General features: G+C 43.4%; 1 protein-coding gene across 2 annotated transcripts in view; it reads right to left on the reverse strand.

Moving 5' to 3' along the window:
* Window positions 1-12,830: 12,830 nt before the first annotated feature.
* cdhr5-rs (cadherin-related family member 5, related sequence) overlaps window positions 12,831-15,670 on the reverse strand; it is a 35,549-nt gene continuing 32,709 nt past the window's right edge. For both annotated transcript variants that reach the window (XM_075472407.1, XM_075472408.1), the window contains one exon: window positions 12,831-15,563. In XM_075472407.1, coding sequence (XP_075328522.1) covers window positions 15,249-15,563 — 315 coding nt within the window. In that variant the 3' untranslated portion in view covers window positions 12,831-15,248. The remainder of the gene's footprint in view (window positions 15,564-15,670) is intronic.

Here is a 15,670-nt window from a genome sequence, read left to right on the forward strand (position 1 = left end):
AAAAAGTACACTTGTTAAGTATTTGTCAGGGGACTTACCATTCTGCATGATGTTCTTATATTTCACTTTGACTTGCTGCCATGTCCGTTTTGGCCCAGTCATGTTAAATCTACACACACAAAAACACACGCACACACACAATGAAACAGTGGAGGAGCATGGAGTTACATTTAGATAGTTTAACTCACATGCAGTCAATTTCAACTTATTCATGATCAAAGTAGGCTACAAATATCTTTTCAAATATCGTCACCTTCCTAAAATAATCGCATAAGTAATTTTTTCAGGTTTTTCAGGAAACACAAAAAACTCGCCCCAAAAGTTAAATTATAGCATAAAATAATAATTTCAGTCAGTAAGTATGTATCAAAGGATGCTTGACGAAAGAACACTTATTGTTTTTCATAAAAACTAAGATTAAATAAATGACTTAGGCATTTTTTGACCACACATTTGATGCCAAAAAATGACTTGGGCGATTATTTTAGGAAGGTGACTATATGTTAATTAACATTTTATTTGGATTGTAACCTAATTGTGATAGTTTCAGTGGAGTGGTGAGTGTGATTTGTGCACTACTTACGCATTCAGGCGGTCAGCAATGGTTTGCCACGCTTGCTCCCTTTGTTTTTTGACTGTGGCAGTATTTCCTTTTTGTTTTATTTTCTCCTTCACCTCTTCATAGGTTTCCATTAATAATTCTTGCTCCGCTGGGGAGAAATACGCCACCCTTGTTGCCATGGTGAATCAGTGAATCTATGATCGATCGTGGTGTCTATTTAAGCAAGCCGTGTGCAGCACTTATCCGGGATTGGTTTCACCTGGCTTAAAAAATCCGTGTCTGCTCATCCTGGCTTGGCCTTTGTGCAACCAACTAAGCCCGGGCGCCCAAGTTTTGGATTCCTTGAACCTGGCTAAGTAATTCATCCTGAATGTCTAAATCCTACTTTTGTGCAATTGGCCCCATTATATGGAATTATCTCGTGTTGAATAAACCTCAGAGTTCCTCTGGGCAGCTGCCGATGGAGCTGTATGACAATGTAATCCAGTGTAACCCAGTGTAACCCAGTGTAACCCAGTGTAAACCTTGTAATCCAGTGTAACCCAGTGTAACCCAGTGTAAACTTGTGTGACCCAGTGTAACCCAGTGTAAACCAGTGTAAACCAGTGTAACCCAGTGTGACCCAGTGTAATCCAGTCTAATCCACTGTGACCCAGTGTGAACCAGTGTAATCCAGTGTAACCCAGTGTAAACCAGTGTAAACCAGTGTAACCCAGTGTAAACCAGTGTAATCCAGTGTGACCCAGTGTAAACCAGTGTAAACCAGTGTAATCCACTGTAATCCATTTTAACCAAGTGTAATCCAGTGTAACCCAGTATAATCCAGTGTGACCAAGTGTAATCCAGTGTAACCCAGTGTGACTCAGTTTAACCCAGTGTAATCCAGTGTAACCCAGTGTAAACCAGTGTAAACCAGTGTTATCCAGTCTAATTCACTGTGACCCAGTGTGACCCAGTGTAATCCAGTGTAAACCAGTGTAAACCAGTGTAATCCAGTCTAATCCACTGTGACCCAGTGTTATCCAGTGTAATCCAGAGTAACCCAGTGTAAAACAGTGTAACCAGTGTGACCCAATGTTATCCAGTGTAACCCTGTGTAATCCAGTGTGACCCAGTGTAAACAAGTCTGGCCCAGTGTAATACAGTGTAAACCAGTGTAACCCAGTGTAAACCAGTGTAATCCATTGTAAACCAGTGTAACCCAGTGTAATCCATTGTAACCCAGTGTAACCCAGTGTAAACCAGTGTAATCTGTGTAACCTAGTGTAATCCACTGTAATCCAGTGTGACCCAGTGTAACCCAGTGTAATCCAGTGTGACCCAGTGTGACCCAGTGTGATCCAGTGTAAACCAGTGTAACCCAGTGTAAACCAGTGAAACCCAGTGTGACCCAGTGTAATCCAGTCTAATCCAGTGTAACCCAGTGTAAACCAGTTTAACCAGTGTAACCCAGTGTAAACCAGTGTAACCAGTGTGACCCAGTGTAACCCAGTGTAATCCAGTGTGACCCAGTGTGATCAATGTAACCCAGTGTGACCCAGTCTAATCCACTGTGACCCAGTGTGACCCAGTCTAATCCACTGTGACCCAGTGTAACCCAGTGTAAACCACTATAAACCAGTGGAACCCAGTGTGACCCAGTGTAAACCAGTGTGATCCAGTGTGACCCAGTCTAATCCACTGTGACCCAGTGTAACCCAGTGTAAACCAGTGTAACCCAGTGTAAAGTGTATTCTGTGTAACCTAGTGTAATCCACTGTAATCTATTTTAACCCGGTGTTATCCAGTGTAATCCAGTGTAATCCAGTTTTACCCGGTGTAACCCAGTGTAATCCAATGTGAACCAGTGTAATCCAGTGTAACCCAGTGTGACCCAGTGTAACCCAGTGTGATCCAATGTGACCCAGTGTAAACCAGTGTAACCCAGTGTGACCCAGTGTTATCCAGTGTAACCCTGTGTAATCCAGTGTGACCCAGTGTAACCAAGTGTAATCCAGGTCTTTATGTCCTTAAGATATGCTTGTAGTCTGACCAACCTATTGGGTTCATCTGGTTTTATAGATAAGTACAGCTGAGTATCATCAGCATAGCAATGGAAATTTATGCCATGCTGTCTAATAATGTTACCTAATGGAAGCATGTATAAAGTGAAAAGAATCGGTCCAAGCACAGAACCCTGGGGAACTCCATGACTTACTCTGGTGTGTGAGGAAGATTCTTCATTCACAAGAACAAACTGAAATCTATCAGATAAATATGACTTAAACCAGCCTAATGCAGTTCCTTTAATCCCAATAACATGTTCAAGTCTCTGTAATAAGATACTGTGTGACCCAGTGTAACCCAGTGTAAACCAGTGTAAACCAGTGTAACCCAGTGTAAACCAGTGTAACCCAGTGTGACCCTGTGTAATCCAGTGTGACCCAGTGTGACCCAGTGTAAACCAGTGTAACCAGTGTAACCCAGTGTAAACCAGTGTGACCCAGTGTAACCAAGTGTAATCCAGGTCTTTATGTCCTTAAGATATGCTTGTAGTCTGACCAACCTATTGGGTTCATCTGGTTTTATAGATAAGTACAGCTGAGTATCATCAGCATAGCAATGGAAATTTATGCCATGCTGTCTAATAATGTTACCTAATGGAAGCATGTATAAAGTGAAAAGAATCGGTCCAAGCACAGAACCCTGGGGAACTCCATGACTTACTCTGGTGTGTGAGGAAGATTCTTCATTTACAAGAACAAACTGAAATCTATCAGATAAATATGACTTAAACCAGCCTAATGCAGTTCCTTTAATCCCAATAACATGTTCAAGTCTCTGTAATAAGATACTGTGTGACCCAGTGTGACCCAGTGTAACCCAGTGTAAACCAGTGTAAACCAGTTTAACCCAGTGTAAACCAGTGTAACCCAGTGTGACCCAGTGTAATCCAGTCTGGCCCAGTGTAATCCAGTGTAAACCAGTGTAACCCAGTGTAAACCAGTGTAATCCAGTGTAATCAAGTGTAACCCAGTGTAATCCATTGTAACCCAGTGTAACCCAGTGTAAACCAGTGTAATCTGTGTAACCTAGTGTAATCCACTGTAATCCAGTGTGACCCAGTGTAATCCAGTGTAACCCAGTGTGACCCAGTGTAACCCAGTGTAATCCAATGTGACCCAGTGTGATCCAGTGTAATCCAGTGTAAACCAGTGTAAACCAGTGTAACCCAGTGTAAACCAGTGAAACCCAGTGTGACCCAGTGTAATCCAGTCTAATCCACTATGACCCAGTGTGACCCAGTGTAAACCAGTGTAACCCAGTGTAAACCAGTGTAAACCAGTGTGACCCAGTGTGACCCAGTGTAATCCAGTCTAATCCACTGTGACCCAGTGTGACCCAGTGTAATCCAGTGTAATCCAGTGTAACCCAGTGTGACCCAGTGTAAACCAGTGTAACCCAGTGTAAACCAGTGTGACCCACTGTAACCCAGTGTGATCCAGTGTGACCCAGTGTGACCCAGTGTGATCCAGTGTGACCCAGTGTGACCCAGTGTTATCCAGTGTGACCCAGTGTAACCCAGTGTGACCCAGTTTAATCCAGTGTAAACCAGTGTGACCCAGTGTAAACCAGTGTGACCCAGTGTAATCCAGTCTAATCCACTGTGACCCAGTGTGACCCAGTTTAATCCAGTGTAAACCAGTGTAATCCAGTGTAATCCAGCGTAACCCTGTGTAAACCAGTGTAACCCAGCGTAACCCAGTGTAAACCAGCGTAACCCAGCGTAACTCAGTGTAAACCAGCGTAATCCAGTGTAACCCAGCGTAAACATGTGTAAACATGTGTAATCAGTGTAACCCAGCGTAACCAGTGTAAACCAGTGTAACCCAGTGTAAACCAGCGTTACCCAGTGTAACCCTGTGTAACCCAGTGTAAACCAGCGTAACCCAGTGTAACCCAGTGTAACTCAGTGTAATCCTATGTGACCCAGTGTAACCCAGTGTGACCCAGTGTGACCCAGTGTAATCCAGTCTAATCCACTGTGACCCAGTGTAAACCACTGTGACCCAGTGTGACCCAGTGTAATCCAGTGTAAACCAGTGTAACCCATTGTAAACCAGTGTGACCCAGTGTAATCCAGTCTAATCCACTGTGACCCAGTGTGACCCAGTTTAATCCAGTGTAAACTAGTGTAAACCAGTGTAATCCAGTGTAACCCAGTGTAACCCAGTGTAATCCATTGTAACCCAGCGTAACCCAGTGTAAAGCAGTGTAAACCAGCGTAGCGCAGCGTAAACCAGTGTAATCCAGTGTAACCCAGCGTAACCCAGCGTAACCCAGTGTAATCCAATGTGACCCAGCGTAACTCAGCGTGACCCAGTGTAATCCACTGTGACCCAGTGTGACCCAGTGTGACCCAGTGTAATCCAGTGTAACCCAGCGTAACCAGTGTAACCCAGTGTAAACCAGTGTTACCCAGCGTAACCCTGTGTAACACAGTGTAACCCAGTGTAAACCAGCGTAACCCAGTGTAAACCAGTGTAAACCAGTGTAATCCAGCGTAACCCAGTGTAAAGCAGTGTAAACCAGCGTAACGCAGCGTAACGCAGCGTAACGCAGCGTAAACCAGTGTAATCCAGCGTGACCCAGTGTGACCCAGTGTAAACCACTGTGACCCAGTGTGACACAGTGTAATCCAGTGTAACCCAGTGTAATCCAATGTGACCCAGTGTAACCCAGTGTAACCCAGTGTAATCCATTGTAACCCAGCGTAACCCAGTGTAAAGCAGTGTAAACCAGCGTAGCGCAGCGTAAACCAGTGTAATCCAGTGTAACCCAGCGTAACCCAGCGTAACCCAGTGTAATCCACTGTGACCCAGTGTGACCCAGTGTGACCCAGTGTAATCCAGTGTAACCCAGCGTAACCAGTGTAACCCAGTGTAAACCAGTGTTACCCAGCGTAACCCTGTGTAACACAGTGTAACCCAGTGTAAACCAGCGTAACCCAGTGTAAACCAGTGTAAACCAGTGTAATCCAGCGTAACCCAGTGTAAAGCAGTGTAAACCAGCGTAACGCAGCGTAACGCAGCGTAAACCAGTGTAATCCAGCGTGACCCAGTGTGACCCAGTGTAAACCACTGTGACCCAGTGTGACACAGTGTAATCCAGTGTAACCCAGTGTAATCCAATGTGACCCAGTGTAACCCAGTGTGACCCAGTGTAATCCACTGTGACCCAGTTTGACCCAGTGTAAACCACTGTGACCCAATGTGACCCAGTGTAATCCAGTGTAAACCAGTGTAACCCATTGTAAACCAGTGTGACCCAGTGTAATCCAGTCTAATCCACTGTGACCCAGTGTGACCCAGTGTAATCCAGTGTAATCCAGTGTAACCCAGTGTGACCCAGTGTAAACCAGTGTAACCCAGTGTAAACCAGTGTGACCCACTGTAACCCAGTGTGATCCAGTGTGACCCAGTGTGACCCAGTGTGATCCAGTGTGACCCAGTGTGACCCAGTGTAATCCAGTGTAAACCAGTGTAAACCAGTGTGACCCAGTGTAAACCAGTGTGACCCACTGTAACCCAGTGTGATCCAGTGTGACCCAGTGTTATCCAGTGTGACCCAGTGTGACCCAGTGTAACCCAGTGTGACCCAGTGTAATCCAGTGTAAACCAGTGTAAACCAGTGTGACCCAGTGTAAACCAGTGTGACCCAGTGTAAACCAGTGTGACCCAGTGTAATCCAGTCTAATCCACTGTGACCCAGTGTGACCCAGTTTCATCCAGTGTAAACCAGTGTAATCCAGTGTAATCCAGCGTAACCCAGTGTAATCCATTGTAACCCAGCGTAACCCAGTGTAAACCAGCGTAACCCAGCGTAACCCAGTGTAAACCAGCGTAACCCAGCGTAACCCAGTGTAAACCAGTGTAATCCAGTGTAACCCAGCGTAAACATGTGTAAACATGTGTAACCAGTGTAACCCATCGTAACCAGTGTAACCCAGTGTAAACCAGTGTAACCCAGCGTAACCCAGTGTAAACCAGCGTAACCCAGCGTAACTCAGTGTAAACCAGCGTAATCCAGTGTAACCCAGCGTAAACATGTGTAAACATGTGTAACCAGTGTAACCCAGCGTAACCAGTGTAAACCAGCGTAACCCAGTGTAAACCAGCGTAACCCAGCGTAACTCAGTGTAAACCAGCGTAATCCAGTGTAACCCAGCGTAAACATGTGTAAACATGTGTAACCAGTGTAACCCAGCGTAACCAGTGTAAACCAGCGTAACCCAGTGTAAACCAGCGTTACCCAGTGTAACCCTGTGTAACCCAGTGTAACCCAGTGTAAACCAGTGTAACCCAGTGTAAACCAGTGTAAACCAGTGTAATCCAGTGTAACCCAGTGTAATCCATTGTAACCCAGCGTAACCCAGTGTAAAGCAGTGTAAACCAGTGTGACCCAGTGTAATCCAGTCTAATCCACTGTGACCCAGTGTGACCCAGTTTCATCCAGTGTAAACCATTGTAATCCAGTGTAATCCAGCGTAACCCAGTGTAATCCATTGTAACCCAGCGTAACCCAGTGTAAACCAGCGTAACCCAGCGTAACCCAGTGTAAACCAGCGTAACCCAGCGTAACCCAGTGTAAACCAGTGTAATCCAGCGTAACCCAGCGTAAACATGTGTAAACATGTGTAACCAGTGTAACCCATCGTAACCAGTGTAACCCAGTGTAAACCAGTGTAACCCAGCGTAACCCAGTGTAAACCAGCGTAACCCAGCGTAACTCAGTGTAAACCAGCGTAATCCAGTGTAACCCAGCGTAAACATGTGTAAACATGTGTAACCAGTGTAACCCAGCGTAACCAGTGTAAACCAGCGTAACCCAGTGTAAACCAGCGTTACCCAGTGTAACCCTGTGTAACCCAGTGTAACCCAGTGTAAACCAGTGTAACCCAGTGTAAACCAGTGTAATCCAGTGTAACCCAGTGTAATCCATTGTAACCCAGCGTAACCCAGTGTAAAGCAGTGTAAACCAGCGTAACGCAGCGTAAACCAGTGTGATCCAGTGTAACCCAGCGTAACCCAGTGTAATCCAATGTGACCCAGTGTAACCCAGTGTGACCCAGTGTGACCCAGTGTAATCCAGTCTAATCCACTGTGACCCAGTGTAAACCAGTGTGACCCAGTGTGACCCAGTGTGACCCAGTGTAATCCAGTGTAATCCAGTGTAAACCAGTGTAACCCATTGTAAACCAGTGTGACCCAGTGTAATCCAGTCTAATCCACTGTGACCCAGTGTGACCCAGTTTAATCCAGTGTAAACTAGTGTAAACCAGTGTAATCCAGTGTAACCCATATAACCCAGTGTAATCCATTGTAACCCAGCGTAACCCAGTGTAAAGCAGTGTAAACAAGCGTGACGCAGTGTAAACCAGTGTAATCCAGTGTAACCCAGTGTAATCCAATGTGACCCAGTGTAACCCAGTGTGACCCAGTGTAATCCACTGTGACCCAGTGTGACCCAGTGTAAACCAGTGTAAACCAGTGTGACCCAGTGTAACCCAGTGTGATCCAGTGTGACCCAGTGTTATCCAGTGTGACCCAGTGTGACCCAGTATAACCCAGTGTGACCCAGTGTAATCCAGTGTAAACCAGTGTAAACCAGTGTGACCCAGTGTAATCCAGTCTAATCCACTGTGACCCAGTGTGACCCAGTTTAATCCAGTGTAACCCAGTGTAACCCAGTGTAATCCATTGTAACCCAGCATAACCCAGTGTAAAGCAGTGTAAACAAGCGTAACGCAGTGTAATCCAGTGTAATCCAGTGTAACCCAGTGTGACCCAGCGTAATCCAATGTGACCCAGTGTAACCCAGTGTGACCCAGCGTAATCCACTGTGACCCAGTTTGACCCAGTGTGACCCAGCGTAACCCAGTGTGACCCAGTATAATCCAGTGTAAACCAGCGTAAACCAGTGTGACCCAGTGTAAACCAGTGTGACCCAGTGTAATCCAGTCTAATCCACTGTGACCCAGTGTGACCCAGTTTAATCCAGTGTAAACCAGTGTAATCCAGTGTAATCCAGCGTAACCCAGTGTAATCCATTGTAACCCAGCGTAATCCAGTGTAAACCAGTGTAACCCAGCGTAACCCAGCGTAAACCAGCGTAACCCAGCGTAACCCAGCGTAAACCAGCGTAAACCAGCGTAACCCAGCATAAACATGTGTAAACATGTGTAACCAGTGTAACCCAGCGTAACCAGTGTAAAACAGTGTAACCCAGTGTAAACCAGCGTTACCCAGTGTAACCCTGTGTAACACAGTGTGACCCAGCGTAATCCAATGTGACCCAGTGTAACCCAGTGTGACCCAGCGTAATCCACTGTGACCCAGTTTGACCCAGTGTGACCCAGCGTAACCCAGTGTGACCCAGTATAATCCAGTGTAAACCAGCGTAAACCAGTGTGACCCAGTGTAAACCAGTGTGACCCAGTGTAATCCAGTCTAATCCACTGTGACCCAGTGTGACCCAGTTTAATCCAGTGTAAACCAGTGTAATCCAGTGTAATCCAGCGTAACCCAGTGTAATCCATTGTAACCCAGCGTAATCCAGCGTAAACCAGTGTAACCCAGCGTAACCCAGCGTAAACCAGCGTAACCCAGCGTAACCCAGCGTAAACCAGTGTAAACCAGCGTAACCCAGCATAAACATGTGTAAACATGTGTAACCAGTGTAACCCAGCGTAACCAGTGTAAAACAGTGTAACCCAGTGTAAACCAGCGTTACCCAGTGTAACCCTGTATAACACAGTGTAACCCAGTGTAAACCAGTGTAAACCAGTGTAATCCAGTGTAACCCAGTATAATCCATTGTAACCCAGCGTAACCCAGTGTAAAGCAGTGTAAACCAGCTTAATGCAGTGTAAACCAGTGTAATCCAGTGTAATCCAGTGTAACCCAGTGTAATCCAATGTGACCCAGTGTAACCCAGTGTGACCCAGTGTAATCCAGTCTAATCCACTGTGACCCAGTGTAATCCAGTGTAATCCAGTGTAAACCAGTGTAACCCATTGTAAACCAGTGTGACCCAGTGTAATCCAGTCTAATCCACTGTGACCCATTATGACACAGTGTAATCCAGTGTAACCCAGTGTAAACCAGTGTAAACCAGTGTGACCCAGTGTAACCCAGTGTGATCCAGTGTGACCCAGTGTGACCCAGTGTTATCCAGTGTGACCCAGTGTGACCCAGTGTAACCCAGTGTGACCCAGTGTAATCCAGTGTAAACCAGTGTAAACCAGTGTGACCCAGTGTAAACCAGTGTGACCCAGTGTAATCCAGTCTAATCCATTGTAACCCAGCGTAACCCAGTGTAAACCAGTGTAACCCAGCGTAACCCATTGTAAACCAGCGTAACCCAGCGTAACCCAGTGTAAACCAGCGTAATCCAGTGTAACCCAGCGTAAACATGTGTAACCAGTGTAACCCAGCGTAACCAGTGTAAACCAGTGTAACCCAGTGAAAACCAGTGTTACCCAGTGTAACCCAGTGTAAACCAGTGTAACCCAGTGTAAACCAGGTTAACCCAGTGTTATCCAGTGTAACCCTGTGTAATCCAGTGTAAACCAGTGTAATCCTGTGTAACCCAGTGTAATCCACTGTAATCCATTTTAACCCAGTGTTATCCAGTGTAATCCAGTGTAATCCAGTGTGACCCAGTGTGACCCAGTGTAATCCAGTCTAATCCACTGTGACCCAGTGTAATCCAGTGTAAACCAGTTTAAACCAGTGTAACCCAGTGTAACCCAGTGTAATCCAGTGTAACCCAGTGTTATCCAGTTCTCAACATGTCGAGATTAAAGTCGACATGTCCAGAATAAAGTCGAAATGTCGAAAATAAAGTAATTAGATGATGGACCAGAGGAGTTGACTTTTTTCTCGAAAATTCGACTTTATTCTCGACATGTCGACTTTAATCTCGACAGGCAAAATATTATTATTTTTTTCTTATGTCTGGCCCTAATAGTCTTCCGTAGATAAGACATCTGAAAGAAATGGATGAATAGAGGTGATGAAAACACCTAGTTTCTTTTTTTTCTTTCTCTTCTTTAGATGGCAAGTATAAATTCTCAAAATGTTTTGGAAGGTGAGAATGACCTTTCAGAGAATGAAAACATCCTAGTTAAAAATGACACAGAGGAGCTATGTTTTTCCAGTTTGCCTGAACATTATCCGTTTAGTTCTGAATATAGTATTTATCCTGAGGAAAATCTTTATGAGTATTATCATGCCTGTTCCGGCCGGTGACCTTGTTGTGTGTGTGTGTGTTTCTCTTTTCTTTTTCCCCTCTTCATCCTGCAGTGCCCCTGAGTCGCCAGCAGGCTCCACTGTGGGACGCTGGATGCAGCCCTTCCTGTCTCTCCTTCCTGGGCACCGCCCACGGACGTCGTGACTGACTGGGCAATTGAGTGCTCCACCTATCCAGGGAAGGACCGCCATATTTAAACCCTCACTTCCTTCTGCTCGCTGCAGCTGTTCCTCTGTTTTGAACGGTTTGCCAGCTTGCTGTTTGCTTGCCGCAGATTTAAGCTGTGTAGCTTGTTGGGTTTGACTCTGATTTAAGCTGTGTAGCTTTTGGTTTGACTCTGATTTAAGCTGTGTAGCTTGTTGGGTTTGACTCTGATTTGAGCTGTGTAGCTTGTTGGGTTTGACTCTGATTTGAGCTGTGTACCTTGTTGGGTTTGACTCTAATTTGAGCTGTGTAGCTTGTTGTTTGACTCTGATTTGAGCTGTGTAGCTTGTTGTTTGACTCTGATTTGAGCTGTGTACCTTGTTGGGATTGACTCTGATTTGAGCTGTGTACCTTGTTGGGATTGACTCTGATTTAAGCTGTGTGGCTTGTTGGGTTTGACTCTGATTTGAGCTGTGTAGCTTGTTGGGATTGACTCTGATTTGAGATGTGTAGCTTGTTGGGATTGACTCTGATTTGAGATGTGTAGCTTGTTGGGTTTGACTTAAATGTTACATTACTGATCATCTTCCCATATTTGGAGTCTTGCATATTTTAAAAGATAAATCTCCAGTTGAAATAAGTGAGCCTACTCATAGACTAGTGAGAATAAGGACTCTTTAAAAGGATAGTTCGCCTCTTTTGACATGAAGCTGTATGACATCCCATATCAGCAACATCATTTATGAACATTTTCTTACCCCCTGCTGCGTCCTGTGAGCCGAGTTCCAGCCTCGTTTTGGTGTTGATGAAGGTAGTCCGGCTTGTTGGGTGGGGTTTAAAAAATAAAGCGTTTTGCTTCTCAAAACAATATGCGTTCAAAAGAGTAATACATTTGCATCACAAAATGGTTCTCCAGGAAAAAGTCAGACCTCACAATCGCTTACAGGGGATAAGAAAATGTTCATAAATGATGTTGCTAAGATGGGATGTCATACAGCTTCATGTCAAAAGAGGCAAACTATCCCTTTAAAGTTAGATTTTGCAGACTGTACTTGGAATGAAGTGTATGTTGAGGATTTGAACGTGACTTATGATGCATTTTTGTTTACATTTACAGAACTTTATAATAAGCATTGCCCTATTAGGAATTGCCAGGTGAAGGAAAAAAATAAGGGAAAACCATGGATGACTTAGAGCTTGCAAACAGCATGTAAAAAGAAATGTATTATACAAGAAATACTTACTAATGAGAACCAGCGAAAGTGAAAAAAGCACAAGCAGTATAAGAACACATTGACTTCTATTATGAGAAGACAGAATAAGGAGCACTATAATAAATTATTAGAAGATAGTAAAAATAATTTTCAAAAACTTGGAAAGTTATCAATCATATTATCCGTAACAAACATAAAAAAACAGAATTCCCAAGTTTTTTTTTTTTTTTTTCTTAAACAGCTCTGGTGACACAGTGGACAGTCTACAAAATATTTTTGAAGAGTTCAACAATTATTTTGTGGGTGTTGGTAATAATCTGGCCAAAAAATCCCAATGTGTGACAATAAATCAAATATGTTTGATAATCTCATTATGGATAATCAAAGTTCTATTTTCCTTTGTGGGGTCGATGAAAGTGATGTAATTGAACTGTTAGAAAACTCAAAAAACAATACATCAACTGATATTAATTCCATTGATATGGTTATAATCAAGGAAGTCTCAGATTTTATTGTAAAACCTTTGACCTATATTTGCAATCTGTCCTTTCAAAAAGGAATTTTTCCAAATAACATGAAAACAGCAAAGATAATGACAATATTCAACAATGGAGACAAACATTGCATTGAAAACTATAGACTAGTGTCCCTTCTTCCTCAATTCTCAAAAATACTGGAGAAAGGATTTGCTAAACAATTGGATCTTTTTATTGACAAATATGAACTGCTCAGTGAGCACCAGTTTGGGTTCAGGGGAAACAGAACAGCTACATGCAGTCATGGAGATGGAAGAAGTAACAACGGCAACTGAAAATGATGTGTATTCTGTTGGAATTTATATCGATTTGCAGAAGGCGTTCAATACCATCGATCACAGCATATTAGTGAGAAAAATGCAGAAGTATGGATGAAGAGGTGTATCTTGTTCTTGGCTGAGGAGTTACTTGGAAAATAGAGAGCAATGTGTAGAAATCAATAACTGTTTCACAATAAGGAAGGTCACCTGTGGTGTACCCCAGGGATCTGTGATCGGTCCGAAACTTTCTTTGCTTTATATTAATGATATTTGTAATGTTACAGATCTGTTGAATTTCATTATTTTTTACTAATTTCATTATTTTTTACAGGAACTTTTGTCTTCTATTGAAAGGGAGCTAGAAATCCTCAAAACCTGGTTTCATGTTAATAGATGTCACTCACTACAAAAAAAAAAAAAAAATTTATGGTCTTTGGACATCGAAAAGAATTTGACAAGGACATGAAATTAAAAATGTGTTATGCTGAAATTGAAAGAGTGACAGATAAAATTTTTAGGGGTGGTTATTGACCATAAATTAACATGGAAACCACATGTTAATTATATCAAAGGAAAGATTTCAAAGACAATAGCAATTCTGTACAAATCAAGAAACTTATTAAATTATAAGGCCTTACATATTATTTACTGCTCACTTATACTTCCTTACACATCATACTGTGTGGAAGTCTGGGGCTCCACATATAAAACAACTGTTAACGCAATAGTTCTCCTGCAGAAACGAGCCATACGGATTATCAATAAGGTTGATAACTATGCACACACTCTCCCACTGTTTATGATATCACATGCTATGAAGTTCAATGATCTGGTATATTACAAAATAATGCAAATAATGTATAGAGCTAAATCAAAGTTACTCTCAGGCAGAATACAAAAGTTTTTCTCATCTCAAAAACAAAGTACAATAAGAGACGTATGCAAACTTAGTGTACCAAAGGCCAAAAAAGAAATGAAAAGGAGATGCATATCTGTTGTTGGGCTTTCATTATGGAATGATGCTAATATAAATGTAAGAAATTGTAGAATTTTTGGTTTTCAAAAGGATGGTTTCTAAAGCATTTTTGAGAACTACAAGTATTTATAATTTGTGAAGGATTTAGTGTTTATTTATAATTTTGCTTCATTATTCTTCTATTTTTTTACTTTATTGGATGCAATTCTGTTTTTTGTCTTGTCTTTTTACTATTCGTTTTCTTCTTACTTTAGTATTTGTAAAAACGGGTTCATGGGTAGCTTTTGTTCAACAGGACAGGCTTAAATATAAGCATTACGCTTCAGCCTTTTCAGTCACTTAAAAAATGCTATGATTGTACTGAACACATTTGTTGAATACTGTGTGACTGAATAAAACAAACAAATGGGCTGATTTTCAGTCCCAGTTTCTGACAGAAGAAACAGAAAAACATGTGAATGAGAGCAGCTTTAAGGGGAATTCAGCTGGATTAATGTAAACTTTCCTGTTTTTACTGAAAGATGCAGAAAGATGGAAGTTTGGAGCCTGAGCAGAGCAGCTGGGACCATCTGAGTCCATGCAGGAGGGATCCCACCCCAGCTGGATCATCTGGGGGCGCTGGTCCGGTTTCAGTCTGACTGACTGTTTACATGTAGTTTAATAAATGAGAGGACAGCTAATCTCATCAGATAGAAGATAAAACTGCGAGCAGAACAAATTTTGTGGGGAAGTTCCAGACTTTAGTCACGATATTTGACACAAAAGATCAAAATTCGATATTTTACTGATAATTTTACCAAATGAATGACTTTCACACATTAAAGCGCTGCACAGTCTCCTGCTGCCTCAGTCATCTGCCAGCCTCCTGATCCAAAGACAGGAAGTCTCTTTGGCATGTCTTTCCTCTGGCTACGCACTCAGAGGAAGGACGGAGATGAGGCTCCTCACTCTATTACCCTGGGTTGGGTTGAGAGTGAAACCAGCACCTACTGCTGGTGGATGTGGGAAACACAGGCTGCTGGTATTTACCCACGTGAATCAGATCAGTTTATTCTGATTGGTTTAGAAAATGTCTTTAAAGTAAAATCACTGGGACATCAGGATGATGATGATGATGAGACCCACCTCTGTTCATAGGAACAGAAACAAAGACAACATACTGATTGGCCAGCAGGGCAGATTTATTTTTTCCTGCTTTCTGATTGGTTGGAAAGACGATCCTTTAAGTTTGGTCCGTCTTTGTGTTGTCGCCTCTGTGAGGAGTCACAGTACTCCGCCGGTGATGTCATCACCACAAACACGTGTGGACTCACCTGTGGACTGCAGACCTGTGATGCCAGGTGGTGTCTCACAGGTGGCTTCACCTTCAGGTTTCTCCATAACGATAAACAGGTGGTGTGCGGCCGGATCACAGAGGCCGGCGTCTGACGGAGGCGGTGGTGGCAGAGACTGCCTCCTAGTGTACACTCCGTACCTGCCGTGGAAACTGCCCAACTGTGAGGAGGACTCGGACTGACGGCTGAAAGCTCTGCTGCGGTACAATGACTCGTCCACGAAGACGGGTGGACTGACGTTCACCTGAGAACCAGAGGAGAGTTCAGGGATCAGTCTGAGACGAGACCACGAGCCCAAGAGCTGCCGGGAAACTGGACCATGATGTCAGGGAGCAGGATCCACCACAACAT

The sequence above is a fragment of the Odontesthes bonariensis genome, chromosome 8 (assembly GCF_027942865.1).
Source record: "Odontesthes bonariensis isolate fOdoBon6 chromosome 8, fOdoBon6.hap1, whole genome shotgun sequence".
Classification (NCBI taxonomy): domain Eukaryota; kingdom Metazoa; phylum Chordata; class Actinopteri; order Atheriniformes; family Atherinopsidae; genus Odontesthes; species Odontesthes bonariensis.